A 24,796-nucleotide genomic window follows, 5' to 3' on the forward strand; every position below is an offset into this window, starting at 1 on the left:
GCGCCTTGACATGCTTAGCATCCGTGGGCCGCGCGTGATCCTCATCCAAGCGAGACTAGAGGTGGCTAAGAGAAGCCGTGCGACGATGTGGACGGTGCCCGCCTCGGAAATTAACACGCGTCTGCAATTCCGACCGGATAGTGTGGACATAGACTAAGTCTGCTTGACCATGTGGCTTTTGCACAGCTTGCAGACGGCAGGCGGGATTCCTGAATGCCTAAATGACAGCTGCGTGTGTTCTGCAACAGCTGCGCAGGCAAGTCTTGTTGTTTGCATCAGACGAAAGCATTCATATTGTCCGCGTAGAGTCCAATGCGTCACTTTCCCGCAGCTACGGTTATTGCAAGGCCGGCTGCCAGCCCGCAGCACCCGACAAGCACGATACCAAGTTGAAGAGCGATATTAGTCCGTGCGACATAGTTCTACAGAGTCCATCAGAGTGTTGTATGTTAATGAGCGAGATGTACGGGAACGAAGTATGCTATGCAAGAAAGAACGACAGCGAGGGAAGACAGAGCATGCAAGATGTATCATGAGGGCGAGTGTGGTGGCGCGACTGTCGGCGGCGAGTATTCCGTTGGCGTCGGGGGTGGAGGTGGTGTAGGCTCACGACATGCTTCGGGCGCGGCGACGACCTGGTCGTATGCAGGCGCATGCTGGTATGGGGGTGGTGGGGGCGGTTTCGGCCGGCGGAAGTGTATGGCGGCGCGCACGCGTCTCTCAATGTCCTCGCGCTCGCGCTCCTGCATCTCCTGCTCGAGGTAGTGCCGATCGACCACCGAGCGCACGCGGTCGCGCGAGGGCGTGCGGCGCCAGCTGTTCACGCACCGGCCGAGCGCGAAGAGCACGAAGCAGCCCACGATGCCGCCGAGCACGCCGAAGACGATCCCGACGATCAGCCCGCTCTTGTTGCTGCTGTGCCGTGCTGGGGGCTGGTGCGGGTGCCGTACCGGCTGGGGATGCTGGGGCGGCAGCGGCTGGGTGTGCGGGAAGGATTCGGGCGAGGGAGCGGTGGGGAGCGGCCGCTGTACGGAGTGCGATGTGCTGGTGCGATTGAGAGTGACCGCCTGCGGTTGTTGCGACAAGCTGCTGCCTGAATCGGCAGCGGCACCTGCGGCGGGAGTGGGTTTGCTGAGTGATGCACGCGACTTGCTCGTCGAGGAAAACGACCTCGTGGACGATGTCGACGGAACATCCTCAATGGACGACACCGGAGCGGACGACGTTATCGCGTCCAAGACATCCGGACTGTCCTGGGTTTTGGCAAGAACCTCAAACTCTGCAGATGGCGACGCGACGTTGGCCATCTGTCCCAATGCAAACCTGGAGCGTAATGCGCAGTCAGAAACGATGTGGGAATCTACTACTGATTTGCAACTCACTGAACGGACATGCAGAGCATCCCCAGGACCAAGGCCATGGTACGCATGTGCGGTCAGTCTGGCGAGGTGGGAAAGAGCAAGTGGTAGTTAGGAGGGCCAGGGCAGGTATATATCGTGGTTCTGACGAAGGTCGTGCATTGTGCACGAGACTCTGGCTATATGCCGGAGCGACGCAGTTTGTTCACGGTGGGAACAAAGATGGACATTGGCCCGTTTGCGGCGACCGTGGCCCGTAGGCGCCTGACGGTATTTATGGACAGAGATCAGGATCAGGATCCTAGGAACACGCCGCAAGGGGTCGGGCGGGCAACATTGCGGTAGGCAGGAACGATCCCAACAATGTCCCATCAGCTCAGGAGGATTACACCCAGCTTGTGCATCCTGAGGCCTGAGAGTGAGTGCGCAGCTCGACTCCCTCCACCGCGTCTTCTGTTTTGGTAACTATCTGAAGAACTTTTGATTCAGTGAAATTAGCGTCGCGCGATGGTGAGACAAGTTTCGAGCGGGCAGCGGCTCTGCGAAACTTTCCCCGCGGCTATACTTATAGTCCCGTCGGCGTGTGGCCAGCTCCTTCGGGACATGTGCTCGGCGCTCGGCGCTCAGCTCTCGAGGTCGTCGGAGCGGCTGTTGACCCTTTTCCACCATTAAATGAACGAACTAGGTACTCAACGGCGAGTTGCGAACACTATTCAGTGCACCGAGTGTAGCTACCGCCAAGGACGCGGGTCCTCGTACGCCTCCTGCTGCTTCTGCTATAGTCTTTGATCTAGCCGTCGGAACGATGGTGAATTGTTCGGCATGAACCACAACTCCGGACAAAGCAGGAGCTCAGTCACTGTGCGCATGTGGAGGACAGCCAGGAAAGATGGGTTCCCTGTCGTTTACAAGCATTCATCGGGATTGCAGCGCTGGGCAAGAAATTCCAGACAAGATAAAATAAAATAAAATAAGCCAGAGTAGCTTACGAAGCTGTAAGTACGAGCGCGTTACGCAGGTCAGTAGTTTTTGGTAAAAGCTGATGAGCTTGTCGAGGCATACTGTAAGGCGATTGGCTGAGTCAGCGCTCTGACATGGGCGCCTTGGCATGTGCCTCGGGATGAAGCGACCCGACGCGGTACTCCGGACGAGACCCTTCATACAAATACCCATAGCATTCCACCAAATTCCTACCGGTCTATCACAGTATACCTCCTCACTGGTCACCGCTCCCCCTCCGCCGTCGTCCCCTCGACAGCATGCCGTTCCACAATGAGCTCAACGGCATCGACCTCGGCATGTCGGACCTCGCTTTGCTCGATTTCCTGACATCCCCTGACTTGCCCGTCGCAAAACATGGTTTCAAGCGTCGAGACGCAGACCTCGACCCCTTGATGCTCGCTGCTGTCTACTCTTCAGGCCCCCAAGTCACCCGCAACCACTACGCGCACGACTTTTTCCCAGCCGTCGGAGACCCGCGCGCCGAGGGGGCCTACGATTGGACAAAGTGGCAGCCAGAGACGGCGAACACCGTGGGGCAGCGGCGGCCACGACTCAAGTACGTGAGCAGACAAGAGCCGCGCAGCCAGCGGCTGAAAAGGGAGGGCGTTGCGGTCGACGAGCAGCAGGAGACTGCAAAGGTTAGTCAGAATACGTGCGCTTGAGTTTAACAAACCGCTTAGTCCGGAGTGCAGCACCCACCTGCGTTGAATGCAGACGCTCCTGCGAGCTCTCCATTGCCGGCATCGGTTACCTCCGCACCTCCCGCCTCCGCAGACCCCGTGAAACCTCCGCTCGAGGTGAAATGCATGGCTAGGACTCGCGTTCCCACTCCTCACGGACCAGTGTTTCTGCACCTATACCACAACAATCATGATTCCAAGGAACATCTTGCAATAGTGGTGGATCCTGCGCAGTTGTCGGGACCATCCCATACCCATAATCTCGCACCGCCAATACGGAGTCAGTCCCTGGATGCCATATGGAGCGACAATGAGACGGAAATGGAACGTATCACTCGCGGTGCCTATGTCGGACGTCTGTCCAAGGATTCCCAGATACCATCCACTCCGTCGCAGGCGCGACCCACCATCACGACGGATTCGATACCATCTCCCCTCATCCGCGTTCATTCGGAATGTTTCACCGGAGAGACCATCGGTAGCATGCGTTGCGACTGCGGAGAGCAGCTAGACGAGGCGATACGCCAGATCTCCCAACCCATCCCCATTCCCCCCTCCACCGCGTCCGCAGAGCCGACGACGATCCCAGGGCGCGGCGTGGTCGTGTACCTGCGCCAGGAGGGCCGCGGCATCGGCCTACTTTCGAAGATCCGCGCCTACAACCTCCAGGACCTCGGGCACGACACCGTGACCGCAAACCTGATGCTGGGCCACAAGGCAGACGAACGCGGCTACGAGATCGCGGCGGCGATACTGTGCGACCTGGGCCTGGGCACGGTGACTGGCGAGGGCGTGCGCGTACTGACGAACAACCCGGACAAGATGCAGGCGTTGTCGAAGGAGGGCATTAGAGTCGTAGAGCGCGTGCCGATGGTGCCCCGTAGCTGGGCGTGCCGGCAGCACGACGCGGTCCTGGTCAACCAGTCTGTGAAGACGGAGACATGGGCGAAGAGGGGAGCGGGCGCGACGATGATAGGTGGGGGAGCAGTATATGGCGAGGACCTGGATAAGTACCTGCGGACGAAAGTTCTTCGGATGGGTCATATGCTGCCGCTGATTGCCACGGGAGAAGAGGACGACGATTTGTAGTATCTCGACGTCTTCTCGAGAAAAGCTGAAAACTTGAGATAGGCGGAGCCTTTATATCTATTGCATTGTCTGTCGGATTTGTCCAGACGATCATACTACCATACAAGCAGCCGTACTGCGTACTACACACCAGGAGAAATGTAGAAAGATACTATGGACACAAACTGTTTCGCAAATTATACTGTATGGATAGCGCAGTCTGCGCAAACGGGGAGCTGCAGTGCACGGGTCGAGACTCGACTGCGGTGCTTGAAAGACCGGCACGAAGCGAGCGTGTCAGTGAGCCGGCATGCCCCAAGCGCGAGAACACTTGGAGCATTTCTACGTTGTCCACAACTTCCACTCGGGCGACCTCGCCGCACACCAGCCACACTGGCGACAATCGACATGTTCGACCCCCTCAGCTCGACATTCGGCGAGGAGGCGCAGCCCCCATGGCCCACGACGCCACGCACGCCAAACACACCAATACCCAATCTCCCGCGGCCGTCTTCGCGCCCCTCGTCACGCCCACAAACCCCGGACGAAAGGAACGCTGGCTGGAATGGTAGACAACCTCAGATATATGGTGCACCCGAGCCTGGTCTTATCTCCCCCACAGCAACGACCGGCTCGAACGGTGTCAAGTATGAGAAGGCGGAGCCTTACCTCAAGGTGCGAATCACCGGACTGGACAGGAACAGAAGAGACATTCTTGTGAAGTTCGACGCTCAGGTGCGTGCGCACACAGTTATGCGTGGTGTCCAGATTCTCACAGGCCGCTGCGTATCTAGACTAACCTGTCCAACTTCTCGGGCACAACCTACCGCAACGCCTCGCGATCATACCTTGAATTCCAGCAGTTTTACGATGCCATCATCCACAACAACCCGCAAACGATCATCCCCGCGCTCCCCCTCGCACAAACGTCCGCCCCAACAGACGAGGAAGATGACAGGCTCGTGAGGATCATGCTCCAGCGGTGGTTGACCCGCATCTGCGAGGACCCTATCCTCATGCAGGAGGAAGAGCTGCGGTCATTTATTGAGAGCGACTTTGGGTACCAGCCGACACCTGTGACACGCAAGAAGGCCTCCTCTGGCTTCAGCTTGATTCGGCGCAACGTGCCGGACGAAGACGAGGAGCTGCAACGGGCACGCTTTGAGCTCACCAAGCTGGAGACCCAGTTCTTCGAGGCGGCCAAGGCCATCGACAAGCTTTCGAAGGTGCAAAAGTGTACGTCATCGTAGTTTCTTCTCCGCGTCAACCTTCACAAATTGACATCTCTGCGCAGCGCTCGGGGCTGTGAGATCAGATGTCGGCAACAAACTCGTGAACGTCGCCACGACAGAGGCTCACCCGCCTCTGGGCAATGCGCTGCGCAAGCTTGGGCGAACATACCACAGCTTGTCAGACCTCGACCAGGCGCAGGGCATCAGCGAGTGTGTTATCATAGGAGACACACTTGGCTACCAAGGGTTGAACGCGCGCTCCGCCAAAGAAATCCTGCAGCAGCGAACATCGGTGCTGGAGGAATACCAGGCGGCCGTGAAGACCACGATCTCGAAACGTCGAAATATCGAACGTTTGAAAGCCAGTCGTAATATTGGCGCAGAGAGGGTGGACGAGGCTTTGGAGGATCTTGAGGAGGTATGTGTACTGTAACTTTGATGCGTTGTTGGCTAATCCTATGTATGTCCGCCAGGCGGAGAGATACGAACAAATTCTTGCTCGTCGCGCAGAGGGCATCTCACAAAACCTCCATCGTGCATTGGCCAGGCATAAGCGTCTGGTGGCAGAGGACGTCACAACAGCCCTCATTGAGCACGTCCGGTCTTCAATCATGTACGAGCGGCAACATCTCCGCGAGCTCGAGGCCCTGCGGCCTGACGTCCAGAACGCAGACAAGAAGCATGTACTCCAGAAACCCGTCACGACGCCGCGACCAAGCCATGTCCCGCCATTGGAAGACTTTTCCAGACCTGTTCCACCACCATTGAATACTGCTCCTGTTTCCAACGAGGGTCGTACATCTTCCACTACTCCCTCTGTCTCAGGACCCCTATCGGCGCGTTCTGCATCGCCCTTGCAGAGGTATACCCCCACACTTCCTTCTGTTGCTGCCAACAGTCCTCTGCAATCACCCGGCGCTGGTCCATCGTCCCCGGTTTCGCAGTCAGCTAAACCTTCATCATTCACCTCTCCCGTCAGCGATGGACCACCCCTCGGCGGCCGCCTTGTAGACGGCACGAAATCCATGTTTGTGAAGCCTACACCGTCACCGCTGGGCCCGCTCGCCGATCCCAGCTCACCGAACCGCCCGCCTTCTGTGAGAGCGCAGTCACCATTGCACTCTGCCCGCACGAGCTCGCCCCATCCCCTCGCACAGTCCGCCTCGTTCGAGTCGCCGTTGCACTCGTCGGCGTCTGTGGCTAACGGACGGCCAGACGACCTGGACCCGCTGGGCATGGTCAAGCCGTCGTACATGAGCGCGTCTGTGAGAGTGCAGCCTACGAGGCCCAGGCTTGATGCCAGGGAGGCGGCTAGCAAGCTCGCGAATATGTTTTAGGATACCATGGTTGTGTTGTATCCTTATATATGCCACCACGGGCCGCTCTTGTTAATGCATATACCTTCCGCTGGAGTGTTATCTTATTTTCCGTAGACGAACTGAAGCTGGGAGGGAACATGCTGTATTCAATCTGGGCAACGCTTTTTGCTATTTGTACACGGGTATTCGTGCCATGCCTCGACGCGTGTCTAGAGAGTAGACTTCAGGATCTCGACGATCTTGTCGCCGATGTCCCTCGTCTTACTGCTGCCCCCGAGGTCCGCCGTGCGCAGACCCTCGCCACCGATCTCCTTGTCGTCCAAGACCTTGCGGACAGCCGCCTCGATCGCCTTCGCAGCCTTTTCCATGCCCAGCGAGTACCGCAGGAGCATCGCCGCGCTGAGGATCGTGCCGATCGGGTTCGCGATGCCCTGGCCGGCAATGTCGGGTGCCGAGCCGTGGATGGGCTCGTAGAGGCCGGGCGTGGGCTTGAAGGATGGCGAGGTGTAATCTGCCACGGAAGGCGCGCTTGCGAGGGATGCAGACGGGAGTAGGCCGAGGGACCCGGGGATGACGGACGATTCGTCCGACAGGCTGGCCGGAAAAAAAAGAATGAGTCCGACGTGACGATATGCACAAAACAAGAACGGGCGCACTCACATGTCGCCGAACAGGTTCTCAGTCAGGATGACGCCGTTGAGCTTCTTGGGGTTCGACACGATAAGCATCGACGCCGAGTCGACGAGCTGGTGGTCGAGCTTCAGCTGCGGAAACTCGTTCTGGAGCGTCTCGGTGACGACCTTGCGCCAGAGGCGCGAGCTCGCGAGCACGTTCGCCTTGTCGATCGAGTGGATGGCGAGCGGCGGGTCCGAGGCGAGCGCGACCTGCGCCGCGACGCGCGTGATGCGCTGCACCTCGGGCACGCTGTAGATCATCGTGTCCCACGCCGCGTCCTCCTGGGGGCTCGCGCCGAGCTCCTTGCGCTCGCCAAAGTACGCGCCGCCGATGAGCTCGCGGAGGACGATGATGTCGACGCCCTGGGCGACGGACGGCTTGAGCGGCGAGTACGCGAGCAGGCTGTCCGAGGCGAAGTTGGCGGGCCGGATGTTGGCGTACAGGCCGAGTGTTTTCCGGAGCGTGAGCAGGCCGGGCTCCGGGCGCACCTTGGCGTTCACGCCCCACTTGGGGCCGCCAATGGCACCTGGATGCTCTCGTAAGTGAAACCCTTGGGTGGGAGAAAGGCTGGTGTACCTAGAATAATGGCATCTGCCGCCTTGCATGCCTCGAAGGTGGCATCGGTCAAAGGCATTCCGTACTTTTCGATGGCAGCGCCACCAAAGTCGTGTACGTCGAGCTTGAGCTCGACATCGATGGAAGCGGCAGAGACGACTTCGAGCACACGGATAGCCTCCGCTATAACCTCAGGACCTGCAAGGTGCAATTTATCGATACAGGGTCTCACACGGGCCAGTTGGGCATGAGAATACCGATTCCGTCCCCTGGAAGGACTACGACGTTGAAACTGGCACGGTCTCTGTCAGTGCGGCAACGCTTGGGGATGTCTAGGCTTGCTCACGACTGCTTGGACATTGCTGCTGGCTGGTGGGGCGAAGACAGGGTTGGTGGTGGGAGGTGAGAACCTGCTGAAGGTCGCAGCTTTGCCAGGGCTCATCGCGCAATTGACTCGACCTTGTGACATGAGAGGAGAGATAAGATTAGATTACGGGGTCGGACTGATCGGCCTTGTGGCGACCACGTGTTTATCTGGATGAGCACTCTGAAATTTCGTCCTCTTGCGCTGACCTGCATGGCTGCTTCGACCGACCCGAATCCCGCGTGCAAGAGCCTCGTGCTCGATGCCGGCCCCCTTCTTGCGCTGTCTCCACTGCGGGGCCTTGCAGAGACGTTCTACACCGTCCCACAAGTGCTCGATGAGCTCAAGGACAAGCGGGCGAGAGAGCACTTTGAGAGGCTCGGGCTGTCCGCCGGTGTGAGAGTCCAGGTGCAAAATCCTGATCCCAAGTCTTTAGCACACAGTACGCCGCGCTCCTTTTTTTCTATCCATGATTGAACTCACCAGTGTTCTTAGTTGTCCAGTTTGCGAAGAAGACCGGCGACTATTCCGTCCTTTCCACTGCCGATCTCTGCGTCCTTGCCCTGACATACTCGCTTGAGCAGAAGGCGAAGGAAGAAGCTGAAGCGTTTGGCTCCATCCCGCAGGTATGTGTACATCGTAATGCCCCAGCACTAACATGACCCAATTTCGCAGCAAGATAATGTGCCATCCGCAGCAGAAGCAAGCAGTAATCTGAGGTCTGCAGAGTCCCAGGTCGAGAGCGTGTCGCAGACCATCGAGGAGCCTACTATCGCAGAAGAAGTGCGAGAAGAAGAAGCGGCAGCAGACGCTCCTGTTGAGCCCTCTGAAGCCGCTCCCGAGGATGAACAAGACGCCGAAGAGGACCAAGAGCCACTAGACGTCAAGCTCGAGCCCATCACTCTAGAGGACGAAAACGTCGATGAAACGTCCTCGAGACCAGAGGACGCGGCGGCTGCGCCACCATCGGCTGAGGACGACGGACCGCTATACGACGATCCGTCTGACGAAGACGACGGCGAGGGCCAATGGATCACGCCGTCAAACGTCGCTTTGCACAAGTCGAGAGCTCTCCACCTCGTCCCGGAGGAGGCAGGGAAGGGCAGAGGCAAGCCTGCTGCACAGATCAAGGTCGGATGCATGACAGCAGATTTCGCAATGCAAAACGTGCTCCTGCAGATGGGCCTCAGTTTGGTGGGCGTCGAGGGCAAGAGGATCGACCGGGTGAAGAGCTGGGTCCTTCGTTGCCACGCTTGCTTCAAGTATGCCCGTCTTTCGTCGTGTTTGCCCCCATCATTGACATCGTCCCTCAGGATCTGCAAAGACTCGTCGCGAAAATTCTGTCCATCATGCGGCAATGCAACGCTTCTCCGTGCCTCTGTCACGCTCTCATCGCCTAATGCGACGAACTCAACACCAACGCTGCAAGTTCACCTCAAGAAGAACTTCCAGTTCAAAACTCGCGGTACAAAGTACTCGATACCCGCGCCCAAGCCTGGTACGGCCAAAACAGGGCCAGGCGAGGGTCTCATCCTCCGAGAAGACCAGACCGCTTGGATGCGGGCAAAGAAACACGCAGACGGCAAGAGGGAACGGGAGGAGAAGAGGATGCTCAGCACGACCGCAAATAGTCGGGAGCCCGGTAGCATCGCGGTGGGCAGTTGGATGGACCCGGACTGGGTGCCGGAGATGCTGAGCGTCGGCGCGGGGGGCAAGGGCCGCAGCATGCGGAGCGGGCGCATGGACGGCGACATGCCACAGATTGGCTACGGCAGGAAGAATCCCAACGAGCGGCGCCGGCGAAAGTAGAGGGTCGCGTCGGTCGTGGATGTTCTGCTGCTCACCGGGACCGACATGTCCGGTTCACCGCGTCATATTACATTTCTTCCAGTTTTCTTACATCACAGGCGTCCCCTCTATGTATCTCTTAACTGCCCAAGCTCCTGTTCATGAAGCGCCTCTTCTGGAACGCCATCCACCACTTGCTGGGCTTCCCTGTGCCGTCGGCGTAGAGGCGTTCGATGAGACGGGCAGCGATCTCCTGCCGGACCTGCGTCAGGTATTGCCGAAGATATTCTTCAAGCGGGTTAGACACTATCATTGTGTGGAGGTGATGAGACTACGTACCGCCATCTGCTCGGCTTGGCGGGGGCGTGTAGTGCGCGTTCAGAGCAAAGTTGGCGTCGCCGGGGATGGGGAAGTTGTCTACGGAGAGGGTGTTGAGCGTCTTGCCCGCCTCGAGCTGCGACGGCGATGCGCGCTGCGATCCGAGTTTCGCGAGGCAGTCGGAGACGTAGAGGATGAGGATGATGAGGAGACGGTCGGCGGGGCCCTTGATCTCGAAGTTACGGAAGAGGGAGTTGGCACGGAAAAGGTCGAGAGTCTCGTCAATGATGTCTGCGGCATTGGGATCCGCTGGTTGCGCGCGTAAGGCCTGGTGTGCACCGAAGACACCGTCAGACAACGTACCTAACGGAGCAGGACCACGAATCTTTGTCTTGATCGGGAGGATGGAGAGATTGCCCACTTGGCGGACATCTGGTTCCTCATTGTATGCAGAATGATAGGCCTGCAATTGCGCTATATAGTCTCTGTAATGCAATATATTCGCTGGCTACTCACGGGCATGGTCGCTGCGTAGTGCGTACTGACAGGGTGCTATAGCGAAGTGCAGCAGCCGCTTGCGACGGGCGACTGCGATGAGCGCCTGGTTTAAACGCTAATATAGGCGCGCCGAAAAGTGACCTCATCAACTTGGCGTCCTGGCCCCTGGGCTTTCGCCGCCAGGCAGACAAGGCTGCCCATCCTGCCTCTTGTTTACCACTATCCTCAGTCTCGTGAGGCTCTCTGAGAACTCAGTACCGATGGTTCAACCACATAATGGTCTAGACACCGAGGATCAGGCGTCGTTGGCATCTGCAGCGTCCACAAAACCCAGTCCAGACACTTTAACAAGTTTGTTTGTTGAATAACTGCCACGCACCCTCCTCCTCACAGAGACCGTGGTAGAACTTATCAGACGTCTGAGGGCGTTGACTATGTCGTTATTACCGGTTGAAGTCTCTCCAGACTCGGTCAGCGATTCCACAAGCCGCATCATAACACCACAGGTAATTAAAGCGTATGTTGCTGCCGCTGGGGATCTCGTAGAAGCGGTGAGTGCCAGAGTCGATAATTTTTGAGCGGTCCTGATTATTCTCTTCTCTGTAGCTTCCTTACTGTCTCCTTCGCGCCCGCAAGGAGTTCATGTGGGACTCGAACCACAACCCGGCTGATTACGGCGAGAGTCTGTGTAGAGGTACGCGAACAGACATCATACATTCTTTTTTTCCAAGATTGACGTTCAGAAAGCGACCGCATGTGAAGTGCTCGCTCGCAAGATAGTCCACGCCTCAGCTCCAGACAGGATCACACCTATAATGACAACCCGCTTCACGCACAGGGAAGCAGACGGAGATGTCAGCGACAAGAATAGTGCGCTAGAACTAGCCATTGACTCCCATTGGTATGAGACCCTGTAAGTCATGCCACTCACTTTTTTCTGACAACAATTGCAGCACAATCTTCCTCTCCTCAAACGAGTCCCAAGAAGGTATGTCCCATCGCCTTCCTCGTTCAGATTTTCCGCTTATCCGTCGCAGTGGTCAATCATCTCTGGAACGGAAACCTCATACAGCGCCACGGGGACAACCATAACGTTGAATGTGAGGCTTTTCACCTGCATATGGCGTTCACTGGTCTCACGACATACTAGTCCGTCCTTTCCATGAGGCATACGGAGATACCATCTGGGGTCATATGGACCCCGAAAGGTTAGCTGTGCCGAGGTGAGTGCTCACGTCAATTTGTACAATGCTTAACGTCTGGCTCGAACGATACGCTCTAACATTTTCGCAGATACCAGAACGTTCTTCGCATATGTGTCTGGGCATTCTTTCTATTTTCCTATTCGCAAGCTGTCCGCGAACCTCTGGATACAATCCATCGCGATCATTCAGATCTGGACCCTTGGGAGATTGTGATGTATGTGCTGGGACTAGCATTCGCGCTCGAAGGTCAGCCGCTACTTTCTTTGGGAGGTGAAGATTTTGACAATATTCTCTTTGCAGATCTGCAGAAGGTTGGAAAGTTGTTCTTCTTTGTTTCATGGAGAGCGCTTGGTTTCTGGCATTTTGTCTCTCTGTCTACGGATGCACTACTCGTTGCAGCTTTCTGTCTCCGAATAATGGGGCTATCCTCTCATGGAGAACAATACACCAACTTGCGAGTGAAGAGTTTCCAAGTATTGAGTTTTGTAGCGCCCTTGGTGTGGTACGTTGAACATGGTTTCAAATCTCTAGACACTGATATCTCTCTCTCCATAGGACGAGTACGTTGGCAAGCGTCAGCGAGACGGGTAGTAGCTGAGTGCTTCTTTCCAGGATTGATACCAATTTTCGACGGCTACAGGTATGTCGGCACGATGCAAATATGCGTGGCACGGATGCTTCAAGAGTCGGGCATCTTCTTTGGTGTATGTGTAGTTTTGCATTCCCGACCGAATTGTCTAAGCCATCCCTTATAGCTACTGGCGCTGCTCAGTATTGGTTTCGTTCAAGGACTGTATGCGTTGGACGCGGCAGATGGCCATACCGATCACCCTATACAAGTAGCCTCTCTGTTTCTTGCACTGCCGGGAGCCTAATTGACAATGGCCCCACAGGTCATAAATTTGCTCGTTCAGGCCCTTTTGCAGTATGTTCAATCTCAGTAACTAAGACATCGTGTACGCTCGTTGACATATCTCAAGGGCACCGAACTACGACCGGTGGTCTAACTTTGCTCCTGCACTTCTGCTGTATTACTTGTGAGTGCATGCATTCACGTGCTCTGATCCTTGCAGCTAAAACAGGTATTTAAGCTGGAATGTGGCAACGGTCATTATCCTGCTGAACATCCTCATTTCGCTGTTTTCGTCTGCATACGATGACGTACGCCGATCTCTCCTTGTGGAGGCAATGGCTGAGTTTGGTATGTTTTATATCAGGTCGTCGAGGATGCACCTGCCGAATATATGGCGTACTTCGCGGACAAGACTGTCGGGATGATTCGTGCTCCGGACGAGTTTACCTACCCGGCGCCATTCAACCTGATTGAATTGATACTCATCGCTCCCTGGGAATACGTTATAAGCCGCGAGGCTTATCGCAAAGTGCGTAAACTCATCGCTTTCATGAGCCCCGTGACTGACGACCCCAAAGCTCAACCGATTCGTCATGTTCATACTGTTCTTCTTCCCGCTTGCCTTCATCGGACTCTTCGAGGCCGAGCTCGATCCGTCGAAGAACAAGTGGGTCAACGACTGGCTTTTGCATCCTGATCAGGGCATGGAGGACAGTCCAGAATACCGTGACCCGGAGGTCGACGGCGAGGATGCTGCGAGAGGACTCAAGATCAGCCGCGTGCCTTTTGAAGAGTTGGTGAAGGTGTTCCCGGACACTATGCATGTAAGTACATGCGTCTATCGTCGTGCCATAAGAGGCTGACGTGGTGACTTTCCGTAGTCAAGCGACACGGTGATTGTGAAGGAAGTAACGGAGCTGAAGGCGCAGATCGAAGAGCTCAAGAAGTTGCTGCTCGAGAGGAACGGCCCTTGAGAACCTGTCACGCGCGATAAAGTGCTAACGGTGTACGTTCGTGATGGTGGTATAAAACGAACCGCGCCCGTGCATGGCTGTGCATCCACAATCATACTGTATACGTGCTTGTATGAATGGTGCATGTCTATTGTTCCATTTGCCGCGCTTCAGGATCTTTGACTAGCTGGGTGAGAACGCCCATCGAGCGTACGAAGAACGGCCGAATCTCGTTAATTTCCATTGAGCTGAGGTTCGGTAACTGAGACGTGTTAGATGAAGACAGAGATACAGAAGAAGCTCAGCGTACACTCAGCTCGCTATGGTCTAACTTTGAAAGACCTTCTCTACTCTTGGCCTGGCGTGCTTCCCGGATGTCCTTGAGTAAAGATCGTATCTTGTCTGGTTCTTGGAAATCATCCGACGCACTTGAGAATATACTCGTTGATTAAAGGCAAAAGCGTTAATACATGAGGACGTACATGTCAAGGAGGACCTTGGCGATCTCTGCAAACCGGAACGGCATCTCGCTGAACTCTGGTCGCGTGGTCTCCAAAAGCAATCGCCCCTGTAAAGTTTCTGTACCCACAGTCACAAACCCCGACAAGAAGGAGAGTGTACATGCGCTAAATCACCGAGGTTGAGCCAGTCTGGTGGCACAATATGGCACTTCTTCTTCAGCTTAAGATTTGTCGCCATCCATATGGGGACCTTGCACTTGGCCGGCGGGCGTAAAGGTCCATAGGCACCCTAGCAAGGCTGGATTAGATCAGAAAACAATCTGTGCACATCGTATGACTGCATACAGAAATAAATGCTGTTCGTTCCATTGCGACTGACGGGATGATCTCGACGAGCTGCTCTGAGGCGATGAGCTCCAGCTCTGCAGGAATTACGGACGTTCTGAGGGAAGGAGGCAGGGCCATGTTTTCTGAGCAGATGTACACTCGCGAGTGCGGTATGAGACCTGTCGTACCAGCAGGCCGAGTGATGGGCGGAGCAAGAACGAACACGCGCTCTCGCGAGGTCGTGACTTGTGACTCGTAACGCGTCGCGGTAAACACCGTGCACGTGGTGTGTACGCGTTGCATCTTTTCCCACGGTTCTCTGGTTCCGCACCGCGTCGGGTCGCGGTTTACGTGCGAACTTCAGACGACACAGGTTGGTTCCCTATCATCGATCTTCGTCAGCGTTCACCATCTCTCACAGTCAGCTGGCGACATGCTAGGAACAAAGACTCGGCAGGTTGCTGCGTATGGCCGACGAGGACACAGGATCGTCAACGTTGACGACAGCGGCCGCGAGGCTAACGTGAAGAACGACTCTGTGGCTCTACCCCAGCACCGCATTGATGATAGCATACAAACCCCACGCTCGACTCGATATGGTGTCTACTCTGTCTATTCTGCTACGGCAAGCCCAGATATGGCCCCGCCAGAGTTCACGTTGAAGACGAAGCCTGTTGCGAACAAGACTGGCGACCTGGCTAAGGCCAAGAAAATCAGGTCCGACACTCGCGTGCGGAAGCCTCTGGCCATGGTCCCGGCCAATGTACTGTCAGGCACTGTGAAGGCTTCTCGGTCCCCGCTTGCGAAGAAGCCAGTCCAGAAGCTGAGGCTTGGGACCGCAACAGGGAAGAGAGCCAAGGCGCAAACTAGGATTCCCCTCTCCATGAAACCTGTCTCACTCACCGTCGACGTGGAGATATTAGTCCTCGATGACACAGGAAAGCAATTTGGCGTTGAGAAGCGCAAGACCAATCCAACGATTCCCACAAACCCCCTCCCTCGAGCTGTATCTAAGCCAGCAAAGGGCAAAGGGCCTATCTTAAAGTCTCTCCAGACATCCATAGACGAAGAGGACACCCCTTCGACTCGCGCTCGACAAGCCGCGCCAAAGCGGCGTCGCGCAGTTATTATCTCGTCTGACGAGGACTCAGATATAGAAGTCTTCTCCGGTCCTGAGCCGAAATCGAATTGTGGGCCACCTCCAGCCTCGCCACCTCCTCGGTTACCTTCTCTCGCGAAACGCAGAACCACCGTCCTTTCTTCCCCAGAAGGCACACACTCTTCCTCATCATCGCGCGATATAATACGCCCTCCCTCACCTATCACCAGGCCTGCCAGAGCACGTTTAGACTGTCAGCCTGGTAAATCAGCACACTCGAGATCTAATACACATGCGCAACCGTCCCGTCTCTCAGTCGGCCTAGAACAAGCTGGAAAATATAAGCCTCGCCCGCTCACGCCCATCCGCTCGCGTGCAGCCTTCCCTGCACCTCCCTCGCCACCTTCGCCTACGACGCCTAGTGAAACTGACGCCGAGCTCTCGTTCGACTTTGCCGAACTTGCACTATCTCCCAATACCATCCGCAGCATCGAGGCAGAGGCCACAGGCTTGAAGTGGGACGCGCCAAATCAGCCAGTGTATCTGCAACCGCTCTTGAAGGAGTGCGGGCAGGACGCACCACATGAGTTCTCCGCATTCATCGAGATGTTCCCCTTCGACCCCATCGTGCAGACCTCGCATAATGGTGTCAACATCCAAACTTCTTCAGGCACGAAGGCAGCCTTCCGGAAGATCGGCGAGGCGTCATACTCTGAGGTTTTCGGCATTGGGGATGTTGTGCTCAAGATCATACCACTGCGAAACGAGGAGCCTGTCAAGAAGGGCAGACTTTTCACGGATGACATGGAATGCCCTGCACCTAGTGATGTGAAAGACGTCTTGAAAGAGATCGTCGTCACGAGAGCAATGGGAGAGCTGTGCATTGGATTCGTTGAGTTGCTCAGGACGTATATCGTTCGCGGAAAGTATCCTTCATTACTTCTCGATCTCTGGGATGAATATCACGAGAGGAAGGGAAGCGAAAGTGTCAGGCCTGGTAAATCTCCGCCCTGGACATTGCTACACCTCATATTGAATTTACTCCCGCAGATAGCTTCCCTGTGTCGCAAGTTTATGCGATCATTGTTCTCCCGAACGGCGGCCCTGATCTTGAATCGTACACTTTCACCTCATCCTCGAGGAATGGCTGGAGACAGGCATGCAGTTTGTTCTGGCAAGTCACGCGAGCCTTGGCGGAAGCTGAAGATCTGGTTGAATTTGAGGTAAGCGTCCTGGGGGCCTCATTACACAAGATATATAACGACGCGTTAAATTTAGCATAGAGACCTTCACTGGGGCCAAATCCTCGTAAAGAACGTCGAGGAAGATGTCACCGAAGTTCCCCACCCGAAGATGGGCAAGGTCCCGATGGACGACGACTTCTTTGGCGTCCGCGCGACAATTATTGACCTCGGGTTGTCGCGCATGAACGCGGACGACGGTGCCAGGAGATCGGTGCATTGGACGCCATTCGACGAGGAAACTTTCGAGGGTGAGGGGGACTACCAGTTCGAGGTGTATCGTATGATGCAAATGCATAACGAAGGCGAGTGGAAGAAGTACCGGCCGTTGACGAACGTCATGGTACGCCGCTCAGCGGTTCCTTGCTTTGCGCGCGCGAACTGACGAACATGTGTCCGCGCACAGTGGCTGCACTACCTCGTCGACAAACTTCTTCACTCAAAACGCCTTCGGAAGCCTTACGCTTCCAAGGCCGCCAAGCCCACCCGGACGTCGCTTGATTCACGCGTTTTCTCCGAGGCTGAGTGTCATGCAAGCCTTGTCGAAGTCGAGGCGTCTCTTAAGGAGACCGTGGATGCCTTCCGGGTGTCCAAGAAGGGTCGACGCAAGACCCAGGCGGTGTCGAAAGCGAGTGAGCCCGGTGCTCTGGGTTGTGCGGGCGACGTGCTGGGGATGGCACGCGAGCGTGGGTGGCTGAGCTGACTTTTCTACATGCAACGTTATGTGGTGTATTGAGATGTACTTTAAATCACGACGATACCCGTGATATCCCGTCATCGAGTCCTTGCAATGATGTGCAAACGACGAATAAGACCTTTGAAGGGCGCCATGCGCAATCAATTAAATTAGAGAATGACGAAGTGGTTTCGTGTACAAAAACACAAAAAAGTACAGCGGAGTACAATGAGTACAACAGAGACGGTTGACAGCGATTAGCGATGGGGAGGGTATAATCCTAGGGATGTAATGCTAAAAACTAGGGGAGGAGATACAAAGGGGAAACAGCATTAAGCGATAGCAGGGATACATGAGGAGCAGATAAAATGGGAGGGATTAGACATAGACGGATACACGGGCTATTGGCAAAGCACAACAATCCAGTACACACAATTCTTTCCTGGCAAATAAAATTAGGATGGTTGGGAATGCGGCGGGGTAGGCTACCGCCTGGCGGGCTGCTTGCCCTTCATGGTGCGAGGACTCCTCCGCACGGCGCCTGACACAGCCTTCGGGCTGCCTGCCACCTGCTTCGCCGTGCTGGAGCGCGTCTTGCGATCACCACCTGCCTGCCTTTTGCTGGGCGTGGCACTACGGGACGCAGGCTTCTCCTTGGTGGCCCGGTCGCGCGGCGCGTGTTGACCCGTGTCCGCAGAGGCTTGCGGCGACACGTTATACGCTGAAGAGATGTCCCGGAGGGATGGGCGACGACCGCGGACAATGAGATTTGAAGTGCCACCGTCATGCTGACCAGCTGACAGCGATGGAGTGGACGACAGCGAGGTGAGACTCGAGCAGCTGAGGCTGGAGCTGCGACTGAGAATGTGTGCTGCCATCGGTAACACGGGGGTTTGTTCCCGAGTTAAGCCTGTTGGCGACGTTTGGCCCGCGAGGGGCTCATCAACATCCATCGCGACCTCTACAAACTCGTGCTTTATCCCCGGCGAAACCGCTCCATTGACTGCGGCGCGCGCGCCATTTGGGGTAGGGGGAGGCGTGGCGATCCACGGTTCCGACATCGATGCGCCTTGCGCCTGAGACGAAGATGCACCCGCAGAGGAAGGGGTCATTGGGGGAGTGAGTATCACGTTTAACGACCCAATGACTGGGGTAGACGGTGGCGTAGGATCGCATGGCCCCTGGCTCGAGGGACCTTCCTGAAATCCGCCCAGTCCTGAGAAGCTGCTACTCGGAGGCATACCCTGGCTTTGTGGGTCAGGCTCGGTTGGTCTTCGCTCGAGCCTCGGCCGCTTGGCTTTTCTGCTGCCCTGACTCGAGGACACGCCCTGACTGCTGGGCCCCGCGGCGGCCTCGGCCTCAGGCTCGAGCATGTCGCGTGTCCGTTTGAGAGGCTGCGGGCCCCTGCGTTTCTCTTTGCGCTTCAGCGAAAGCTTCGGCACGGGTGGCAGCTTGTTCTCAAACGCGTAGTCGCGCACTTTTATGCCGTGCTGGGCGAGCATGTGCGCGTGAAAGCTCCTGCGCTCCTCTGCCCAATCCTCCGGCTCCTCGTTACTCTCTACATAGCGAATCCGAGGCTCCCTTTTGTGCTTGAACCGCCGCCGGGGGTCGCGCGGTTCTCTCAACTCAAGGAAGCTGGGATCTGTCGGGTATGGCTGCGGTTGACTTGAGGATGTGGCCCAACAAGAACAGTGGGTCTCACTCACAGTCGGGTACAAATCGTCGTTTGGGGGCGCCATCGAAAACATCGCAAGACTCGCGATGGCTGCCACTGAGGCACCGACCCACTTCAAACCCTCTACTACTATATGATTCATCGCGTGCGAACTTTGGCTTTTCCCTTTTCGACACCCGGAGTGCAGCGTTCAACGTTCAGCGCTCGCGGGTGCGGCGGCGGGGGGGAGGGGGATGTGGTGGTGGAAGAGGGTTGTGGATGAGCGGCAGGGGGAAGGCGGAGGTTATATAACGCGTGACACGAGTTGGAAACGTTGGCGGCAAACGTCGGGGGCGCGAACGCGCCCTCTCCGTGGACCCATTGTTACCCAGATTTGGATCGTCGGTGGTGTGTGACACGTGATAGTAACAATAGACGTGACAGCCCTTCCTTTACCAGGCCCACGAGGAATGCATGGCATGCGCACCGAACGATGCGCAAGCGCAGATGAAAGCCATGTTGTTCAGATCCCTATGTACAAACCCAAGCCTTCCTAGCAAATGGCAGATACACTAAATAATATACCTTAATTGTATTTCACGGGTGTGGGGAATAAATTAGTCGGATACTACTAGTACAATCCTTCCGGAAATCAGGGCCCATAGATAAAGGCAAGAAGACAAGGGAAAGAAGAGAAGTTCTTTGTGATATGCTCCGCTTACCTGTGGGCACTGAGCGTTTGACGCCCCTACGGCAGGCGTGTAATGGTAACGCTGTAACGATGATTGGAGGGAAATGAGCTGGGTCGACCTTATGGCGTGTACGCGGGAGGCTGCGTCGTCGTCTGGCTGAGAACCTCTTCGGCATCTATGTCACTTGGACCGCGCAGGCTAGAGCCCGCGTAGTCGTACACGGCTGGCAGCAGTCTTACGGCGGGCAATCGCCTGTTGCGCGAGCCCTGGGAAGTATGACCCAACTCCAGGGATCGCGCGCGTTGGGCGGTAGGTGGCTCGTGGTCGCCGTCCGGTCGGCCGCGTTCATTGTCGTGAGCAAGTGCAGCCGCGGACATGGCTCCGTCGGAGACGCTGACAGAGGATATCTCGCTCGGCGCACTGTCTCTGCGGGAAGTCGTGTTGGGGCCCGAGCTGGTAACTTCTGGTGACCGAACCTTCTCGTTCCTTGTGGGAGGGATCTCGACGACCCCGGGTACGGGGCGTAAAGCCAGAGGAGCCGACAACTCTAAAGGGACAAAGTTGAGAGACGAGCTGTCGTAATTCCGCGGCAGCAAGTATGGAGTCACTCCAGGGATATCACTCGGAGGGCTGAGTGACGGCGTCGGTCTTTCTTTAAAGAAGAAGCACGGTGAGCACGCGGCTGAAAACACGGAGGTACGGTCAATACCTTCCATCGTGCTGTGTTCGCTCTCCGATTCAGCGGCCTTCCTCTGTCTCAAGCGCCAAGCTGACAGGCTAAACAGTATGGCCAAGAATACGATACCACCAATCGCTCCTCCAACAATCGAACCGACATGGTTCGAAGGGCGTGACGTCGCAATATTGGAGTGCAGTGAACCAGTTGGTCCTGACTCCGTCTGAGATGATGAACTCGATGCCGGCGAAGCACTGACAGACAGTGCGGAAATGATTAGTGACCGGCTTGACGAGTATGTAGAAGATGGCAATAATGGTGATGAAGGCGATGAAGACGGAGACGATACGTCTTCAGAGCTCGAGCTCAGGATAGGCGACGCTCCAGAAGTGACGGGAGGCACGGGAATAAAGATGAGATAGTCTAATAAATATGGAGAGTCTCCGGAAGCGTTGTCAATGCTGACAGTCAGGGTGTGAGTGTCGAGTGGGATGGTGCCAGAGTTAAACATCATTAGGCCATCCGTTTCTTGGGTCAAATCGGGTGCTACGAAACTGTCCATCTGCTGATTGTCGAGGGAATAGGTCGAGGTCGTGCCCTTCTCTTTAGCGCGGACGACTCCGTAAACTTGAATTTGGCTTCCTATGTTCAAAGTCAAATCTAATAGAAGATGATAAGCTCACGTTTATGCGTGCCTGTGAACGTGAAGAAAAAGCCACCGCCGGACGAGTCCAGCTCCTTAAGTGACCCGTTGTAGATAGCTGGGTTCCCAGTCCCTAAATCCATCCAATCACCCAGATACCCTATGCGATCGCTCTGGTCATCGACGACAACTGCACCACTCTCCGCTGGCTGTCTACGCAGGTTCACTCTGACGGACATTGGAACAATGGGCAGTAGCGGGGAAGAGTCGCACAGGAAGAGGAGAAGGGAGCGGGAGAGGTGAGAGGAGATCGTCCGTTTTGCTGAACCTCATTGCCATTGCCATCACCATCGCCGTTGGCATCGACATTCGGTGATTTCGCACGTACATAGCGTGTCGCAAAGGCTCGACTAGCGTCGTATAGAACGAAATAGCCCGACAACAGGAGTTGCGGAAGCCTGCACGAGACGCCATGCGAATTTTGAGCGGAAGCGAGATGGTGAAGGTTCGGCTTCTGTGCAATGACGACCATCGGTCACGTCAACCAACACTTCAGTAATTGAGAACGGCGACTCGTAAGAGCCTTCGCAGAAGAAGAGGTACAGTGTTTTCAGGGCTTTCATTTATTCCTCTTAGCCCTGAATGTCCGAAGGCTGGCCTCCATGAATCTGTAAAGGCGCGTACAGTCAGCACGAGTAGTAAGCGGATTATCACGACATGCACCCGCTAAGTTCACCATCAAGCACCCTGTCCACGCCGCCGCCGGTTGCCTCGAAGTTTGTGCGTATATCCTTGACCAGCTGGTACGGATGCAGAACGTAGCTTCGAATCTGTGAGCCCCATGAGATACCAGGAAGCGATCCGTGAGCATCTGACTTTTCTCGCTCTCTGCGTAAGAGGATAAATGTCCATGTTTGAGCGAAGAAGGGAGAAGTTCACCTTTTGGTCTGCTCAAGCTCGTACAGCTTTGATCTCAAGAGAGCAAGGGCATGTCTTCGGTTTTGATGTTGGCTGCGCTCTTGTTGGCACTGTTAACAATGTTTCAACACTCATTTCAGGCCTGCGCTGTCGCAGGACTCACTGATACAACTATACCGGACGGGACGTGGACAACGCGGACAGCACTTTCTGTTTTGTTGACATGTTGTCCACCTGCAGATAAACGTTCAACGAATGCGCACGACTTCTTTCCGAATGCATGCCTACCTGCTCCCTGACTTCGCATTGTTGTGATCTTCAAGTCAGCAGGTTTTATTTCAATTCCTGTGTCTTGCGAGTCTTCTTCAAAGTGCGGTGTTACTCGGACACTGGCGAAAGACGTATGCCTGGCGCCATTCGAGTCGAAGGGCGATGTACGCACTAGACGATGCACGCCCATTTCGTATTGTGCATAGCCATACGCGTATGGACCGTTGATGAGAAGGGTAGTAAACTTGATTCCTGCAACGTCTCCAAGCGACTCGTCGAAAACCTCCACTGTGCGTATATTCAGCGACGGCCAACACAACGTGCATGTGCACTCGCCTGTGTAGTTCTGTGAGTGCGCCCACCTCGTATACATCCTGGCAAGCATGGAGGCCCAGTCACAGGCTTCCGTACCGCCTGACCCAGCGTGTATATCGAGGTAGGCGGAGTTCGCGTCGACAGGTCCAGCCAGCCAGAGAGCGACCAATGTCTTCTGTGATGTATCCAAAAGCTCATCTAACTCCGGCAACATCTGCTCTTGCATATCGGCGTCTGCGAACTCTGTATGAAGTGAATGTGAAGTCCTACTCAGTCATCATAACTAAGTATGCACCTGCCAGTTCACGTACATGAGAGACAGCTGCTCGCAATTGACGATAGCTTGAGAGCTGTTTCTCTACTCGGGCAAGCCGGGTCTGAAACCTCATCGTCTGCGCAATTTGCGCCTTGTCCTCCCAAGACTTCTCGTCCTGTGGGACGAATCAGCCAAGTACTACGACTACGCCTAAGACTCTGCAGACGTACTTGCAGCTGATCCTTCAAACTCTCCGCCTCCTCTTCGATTGCAGACCAGTCCGCATATGCCGTAATGTCCAATAGCACATTCGAGACTCTATTCACTTTCTCGCGAATAAGTGACTGGAGATTTTCGGCAGCTTTTACAGCCGCAGCGGTTGAAGCAGGCCGAAATAAGATTTGCGGTCGTGGGTGAGCAATATGATGCGAGAGGTGCAGGGCCCGTGTAACACCTAGCAAACTCCTAAACATGCGCAAGCGACCTGGCAGACGATGTGCTGTAAGGAGACGGTGAGGGTCGTGATCGAGTTCGCGCGAGTGACGCACTACGGTTGCCAGGCTCAGGTCGAATCCCCAAAACCCAAGTCCGGATCACAAAGCCGATGGCGAACTACGCAATGAGCGCCCAAGCACCTTTCCGCAGACAGACGTCAGTCTGGGCGTTTTTAGGTCTTTTAGGGCCTGTTCGGCTGCACCTCTTAGCCCTCCTTATGCCTCCTTAGCTAAGAATTTGCTTATCCAGTCACTTGTGACTGATGGGTTACATGATGTAACTGATGGCGGTCCGGCCTTACCGCATACAAAGGAGTGTAAGCTCATGCAAGCACTACGCTGACCTGCTTTGTGTACGCTTACTCTCAATGTATACTCGAATGCTTTCCCAACCTTGTATACCCATACATATTACCCCCTTCTCAAACTGCAGTATCTTACACCATTATTCTCATCACATAGAAAATATTTGAGTGCAGATAGCCAGGTAATTATCTAAGAAGAGTACTACAGTGTACAGAACAGGGACTGAAGTACTGAAGGCTAGAAGTAAGCATGGCGAGCAGGGTGACGCGAAGGTGACGGTAAGCGTGATATAGACGCTCGTCGGAGAATCCATGGCTGATGAACTTAAGAGCGTTCTTAGCTAAGGCAGGGTTAAGGCGGTGTAGCCGAACAGGCCCTTATATGTTATGAAAGCATGAATGATGCTGTGTCTGCATACTCTGAGGTCAACAAGGGTGGTAGCGAGCCGAGGGCCATTATCTGACCCAGGCTCATCGAAGCGATAATCAAGCGCCCGACGCGTCGATTATCCTATCGAGCACCTAACCCTAAGTTGCCCGACAGCTAAAATGTCAGTCTGGAAGAACACGGCTGCATGCCGCACGGTAGGATGATTGTGGTTAGACGCGTGAGTCCAATCCAGCACATGCGACCCCTAATGTCAGCAACCCAACGACTGCCTTGGCCGTGTCTGTCACCTTATAATATATTAATAGCAATTTTAGCAAGTATTAGTAGCCTTACTAAATGACATTAATCTAATCATAACCATGATTAGCAGCTGATTATATATATACATTAGATGAGATAGCTACACAGAAGGGCAAGGTCAAGCGCACCTGTAACGACTCTGACGACAAGGGGTGCTTCGGGTCCCGGTCGGGCCCCGACGCGCCGCTCTATATGGAATATGGGCGCCTA

At 55.4% G+C, this 24,796-nt stretch overlaps 9 protein-coding genes across 9 annotated transcripts; 5 read left to right on the plus strand and 4 right to left on the minus strand.

Moving 5' to 3' along the window:
- Positions 1-456: 456 nt before the first annotated feature.
- PHACADRAFT_249714 (uncharacterized protein) lies at positions 457-1,669 on the minus strand. The gene is made up of 2 exons (XM_007391810.1): positions 1,383-1,669; positions 457-1,323 (listed from the first exon to the last, which is right to left on the minus strand). The coding sequence occupies exons 1-2, from the start codon at positions 1,418-1,420 to the stop codon at positions 531-533; spliced, it is 831 nt and encodes a 276-aa protein (XP_007391872.1). The 5' UTR covers positions 1,421-1,669; the 3' UTR covers positions 457-530.
- An 860-nt stretch (positions 1,670-2,529) lies between these two features.
- On the plus strand, positions 2,530-4,278 carry PHACADRAFT_249716 (uncharacterized protein). Its single transcript, XM_007391811.1, has 2 exons — positions 2,530-2,993; positions 3,063-4,278. The coding sequence occupies exons 1-2, from the start codon at positions 2,618-2,620 to the stop codon at positions 4,127-4,129; spliced, it is 1,443 nt and encodes a 480-aa protein (XP_007391873.1). The 5' UTR covers positions 2,530-2,617; the 3' UTR covers positions 4,130-4,278.
- A 201-nt stretch (positions 4,279-4,479) lies between these two features.
- Positions 4,480-6,745, plus strand: PHACADRAFT_249717 (uncharacterized protein). Its single transcript, XM_007391812.1, has 5 exons — positions 4,480-4,676; positions 4,731-4,843; positions 4,903-5,344; positions 5,403-5,758; positions 5,814-6,745. Exons 1-5 carry the CDS (start codon positions 4,517-4,519, stop codon positions 6,675-6,677), a joined length of 1,935 nt encoding a protein of 644 aa, XP_007391874.1. The 5' UTR covers positions 4,480-4,516; the 3' UTR covers positions 6,678-6,745.
- A 41-nt stretch (positions 6,746-6,786) lies between these two features.
- On the minus strand, positions 6,787-8,272 carry PHACADRAFT_249720 (uncharacterized protein). The gene is made up of 5 exons (XM_007391813.1): positions 8,236-8,272; positions 8,147-8,181; positions 7,911-8,087; positions 7,320-7,860; positions 6,787-7,253 (listed from the first exon to the last, which is right to left on the minus strand). The coding sequence occupies exons 1-5, from the start codon at positions 8,247-8,249 to the stop codon at positions 6,869-6,871; spliced, it is 1,152 nt and encodes a 383-aa protein (XP_007391875.1). The 5' UTR covers positions 8,250-8,272; the 3' UTR covers positions 6,787-6,868.
- A 167-nt stretch (positions 8,273-8,439) lies between these two features.
- Positions 8,440-10,843, plus strand: PHACADRAFT_205515 (uncharacterized protein). The gene is made up of 4 exons (XM_007391814.1): positions 8,440-8,695; positions 8,749-8,879; positions 8,929-9,515; positions 9,567-10,843. The coding sequence occupies exons 1-4, from the start codon at positions 8,467-8,469 to the stop codon at positions 10,060-10,062; spliced, it is 1,443 nt and encodes a 480-aa protein (XP_007391876.1). The 5' UTR covers positions 8,440-8,466; the 3' UTR covers positions 10,063-10,843.
- A 205-nt stretch (positions 10,844-11,048) lies between these two features.
- PHACADRAFT_249722 (uncharacterized protein) lies at positions 11,049-13,954 on the plus strand. Its single transcript, XM_007391815.1, has 16 exons — positions 11,049-11,208; positions 11,263-11,408; positions 11,464-11,551; positions 11,605-11,758; positions 11,811-11,845; positions 11,895-11,957; positions 12,008-12,080; positions 12,151-12,308; positions 12,363-12,766; positions 12,818-12,901; positions 12,956-12,987; positions 13,043-13,099; positions 13,154-13,223; positions 13,280-13,444; positions 13,494-13,739; positions 13,797-13,954. Exons 1-16 carry the CDS (start codon positions 11,118-11,120, stop codon positions 13,887-13,889), a joined length of 1,959 nt encoding a protein of 652 aa, XP_007391877.1. The 5' UTR covers positions 11,049-11,117; the 3' UTR covers positions 13,890-13,954.
- A 62-nt stretch (positions 13,955-14,016) lies between these two features.
- On the minus strand, positions 14,017-14,794 carry PHACADRAFT_86085 (uncharacterized protein; the record flags this gene model as incomplete). Its single annotated transcript, XM_007391816.1, has 5 exons — positions 14,017-14,130; positions 14,179-14,296; positions 14,351-14,447; positions 14,504-14,618; positions 14,675-14,794. 5 exons carry the CDS (start codon positions 14,792-14,794, stop codon positions 14,017-14,019), a joined length of 564 nt encoding a protein of 187 aa, XP_007391878.1.
- Positions 14,795-15,035: 241 nt separating this feature from the next.
- Positions 15,036-19,774, plus strand: PHACADRAFT_181318 (uncharacterized protein). The gene is made up of 4 exons (XM_007391817.1): positions 15,036-16,752; positions 16,806-16,978; positions 17,034-17,339; positions 17,403-19,774. Exons 1-4 carry the CDS (start codon positions 15,090-15,092, stop codon positions 17,697-17,699), a joined length of 2,439 nt encoding a protein of 812 aa, XP_007391879.1. The 5' UTR covers positions 15,036-15,089; the 3' UTR covers positions 17,700-19,774.
- Positions 19,775-20,708: 934 nt separating this feature from the next.
- PHACADRAFT_113877 (uncharacterized protein) lies at positions 20,709-23,623 on the minus strand. The gene is made up of 8 exons (XM_007391818.1): positions 23,327-23,623; positions 23,136-23,271; positions 22,862-23,083; positions 22,544-22,813; positions 22,419-22,489; positions 22,277-22,365; positions 22,061-22,225; positions 20,709-22,005 (listed from the first exon to the last, which is right to left on the minus strand). Exons 1-8 carry the CDS (start codon positions 23,567-23,569, stop codon positions 21,957-21,959), a joined length of 1,245 nt encoding a protein of 414 aa, XP_007391880.1. The 5' UTR covers positions 23,570-23,623; the 3' UTR covers positions 20,709-21,956.
- Positions 23,624-24,796: the final 1,173 nt, after the last annotated feature.

This window comes from Phanerochaete carnosa (assembly GCF_000300595.1).
Source record: "Phanerochaete carnosa HHB-10118-sp unplaced genomic scaffold PHACAscaffold_2, whole genome shotgun sequence".
Classification (NCBI taxonomy): Eukaryota; Fungi; Basidiomycota; class Agaricomycetes; order Polyporales; family Phanerochaetaceae; genus Phanerochaete; species Phanerochaete carnosa.

Coding starts and splice junctions, on each gene's coding strand:
- PHACADRAFT_249716 (XM_007391811.1), top strand. CDS start 2,618: ATGCCGTTCCACAATGAGCTCAACGGCATCGACCTCGGCATGTCGGAC. Junction 2,994..3,062: donor CGACGAGCAGCAGGAGACTG/CAAAGGTTAGTC, acceptor AGCACCCACCTG/CGTTGAATGCAGACGCTCCT.
- PHACADRAFT_249720 (XM_007391813.1), bottom strand. Junction 8,088..8,146: donor CCTTCCAGGGGACGGAATCG/GTATTCTCATGC, acceptor TGCACCTTGCAG/GTCCTGAGGTTATAGCGGAG. Junction 7,861..7,910: donor GGCAGATGCCATTATTCTAG/GTACACCAGCCT, acceptor GAGAGCATCCAG/GTGCCATTGGCGGCCCCAAG.
- PHACADRAFT_249714 (XM_007391810.1), bottom strand. CDS start 1,420: ATGGCCTTGGTCCTGGGGATGCTCTGCATGTCCGTTCA. Junction 1,324..1,382: donor ATGCTCTGCATGTCCGTTCA/GTGAGTTGCAAA, acceptor ATTACGCTCCAG/GTTTGCATTGGGACAGATGG.
- PHACADRAFT_113877 (XM_007391818.1), bottom strand. CDS start 23,569: ATGTTTAGGAGTTTGCTAGGTGTTACACGGGCCCTGCACCTCTCGCAT. Junction 23,084..23,135: donor TCATGTACGTGAACTGGCAG/GTGCATACTTAG, acceptor CACTTCATACAG/AGTTCGCAGACGCCGATATG. Junction 22,226..22,276: donor GAGCTTGAGCAGACCAAAAG/GTGAACTTCTCC, acceptor CCTCTTACGCAG/AGAGCGAGAAAAGTCAGATG.
- PHACADRAFT_181318 (XM_007391817.1), top strand. CDS start 15,090: ATGCTAGGAACAAAGACTCGGCAGGTTGCTGCGTATGGCCGACGAGGA. Junction 16,753..16,805: donor AAGCGAAAGTGTCAGGCCTG/GTAAATCTCCGC, acceptor TTACTCCCGCAG/ATAGCTTCCCTGTGTCGCAA. Junction 16,979..17,033: donor AAGATCTGGTTGAATTTGAG/GTAAGCGTCCTG, acceptor CGTTAAATTTAG/CATAGAGACCTTCACTGGGG.
- PHACADRAFT_249722 (XM_007391815.1), top strand. CDS start 11,118: ATGGTTCAACCACATAATGGTCTAGACACCGAGGATCAGGCGTCGTTG. Junction 11,552..11,604: donor CGGCGAGAGTCTGTGTAGAG/GTACGCGAACAG, acceptor ACGTTCAGAAAG/CGACCGCATGTGAAGTGCTC. Junction 11,958..12,007: donor GGACAACCATAACGTTGAAT/GTGAGGCTTTTC, acceptor ACGACATACTAG/TCCGTCCTTTCCATGAGGCA.
- PHACADRAFT_205515 (XM_007391814.1), top strand. CDS start 8,467: ATGGCTGCTTCGACCGACCCGAATCCCGCGTGCAAGAGCCTCGTGCTC. Junction 8,696..8,748: donor TCCCAAGTCTTTAGCACACA/GTACGCCGCGCT, acceptor CAGTGTTCTTAG/TTGTCCAGTTTGCGAAGAAG. Junction 8,880..8,928: donor CGTTTGGCTCCATCCCGCAG/GTATGTGTACAT, acceptor CCAATTTCGCAG/CAAGATAATGTGCCATCCGC.
- PHACADRAFT_249717 (XM_007391812.1), top strand. CDS start 4,517: ATGTTCGACCCCCTCAGCTCGACATTCGGCGAGGAGGCGCAGCCCCCA. Junction 4,844..4,902: donor TTGTGAAGTTCGACGCTCAG/GTGCGTGCGCAC, acceptor CTGCGTATCTAG/ACTAACCTGTCCAACTTCTC. Junction 5,759..5,813: donor CTTTGGAGGATCTTGAGGAG/GTATGTGTACTG, acceptor TATGTCCGCCAG/GCGGAGAGATACGAACAAAT.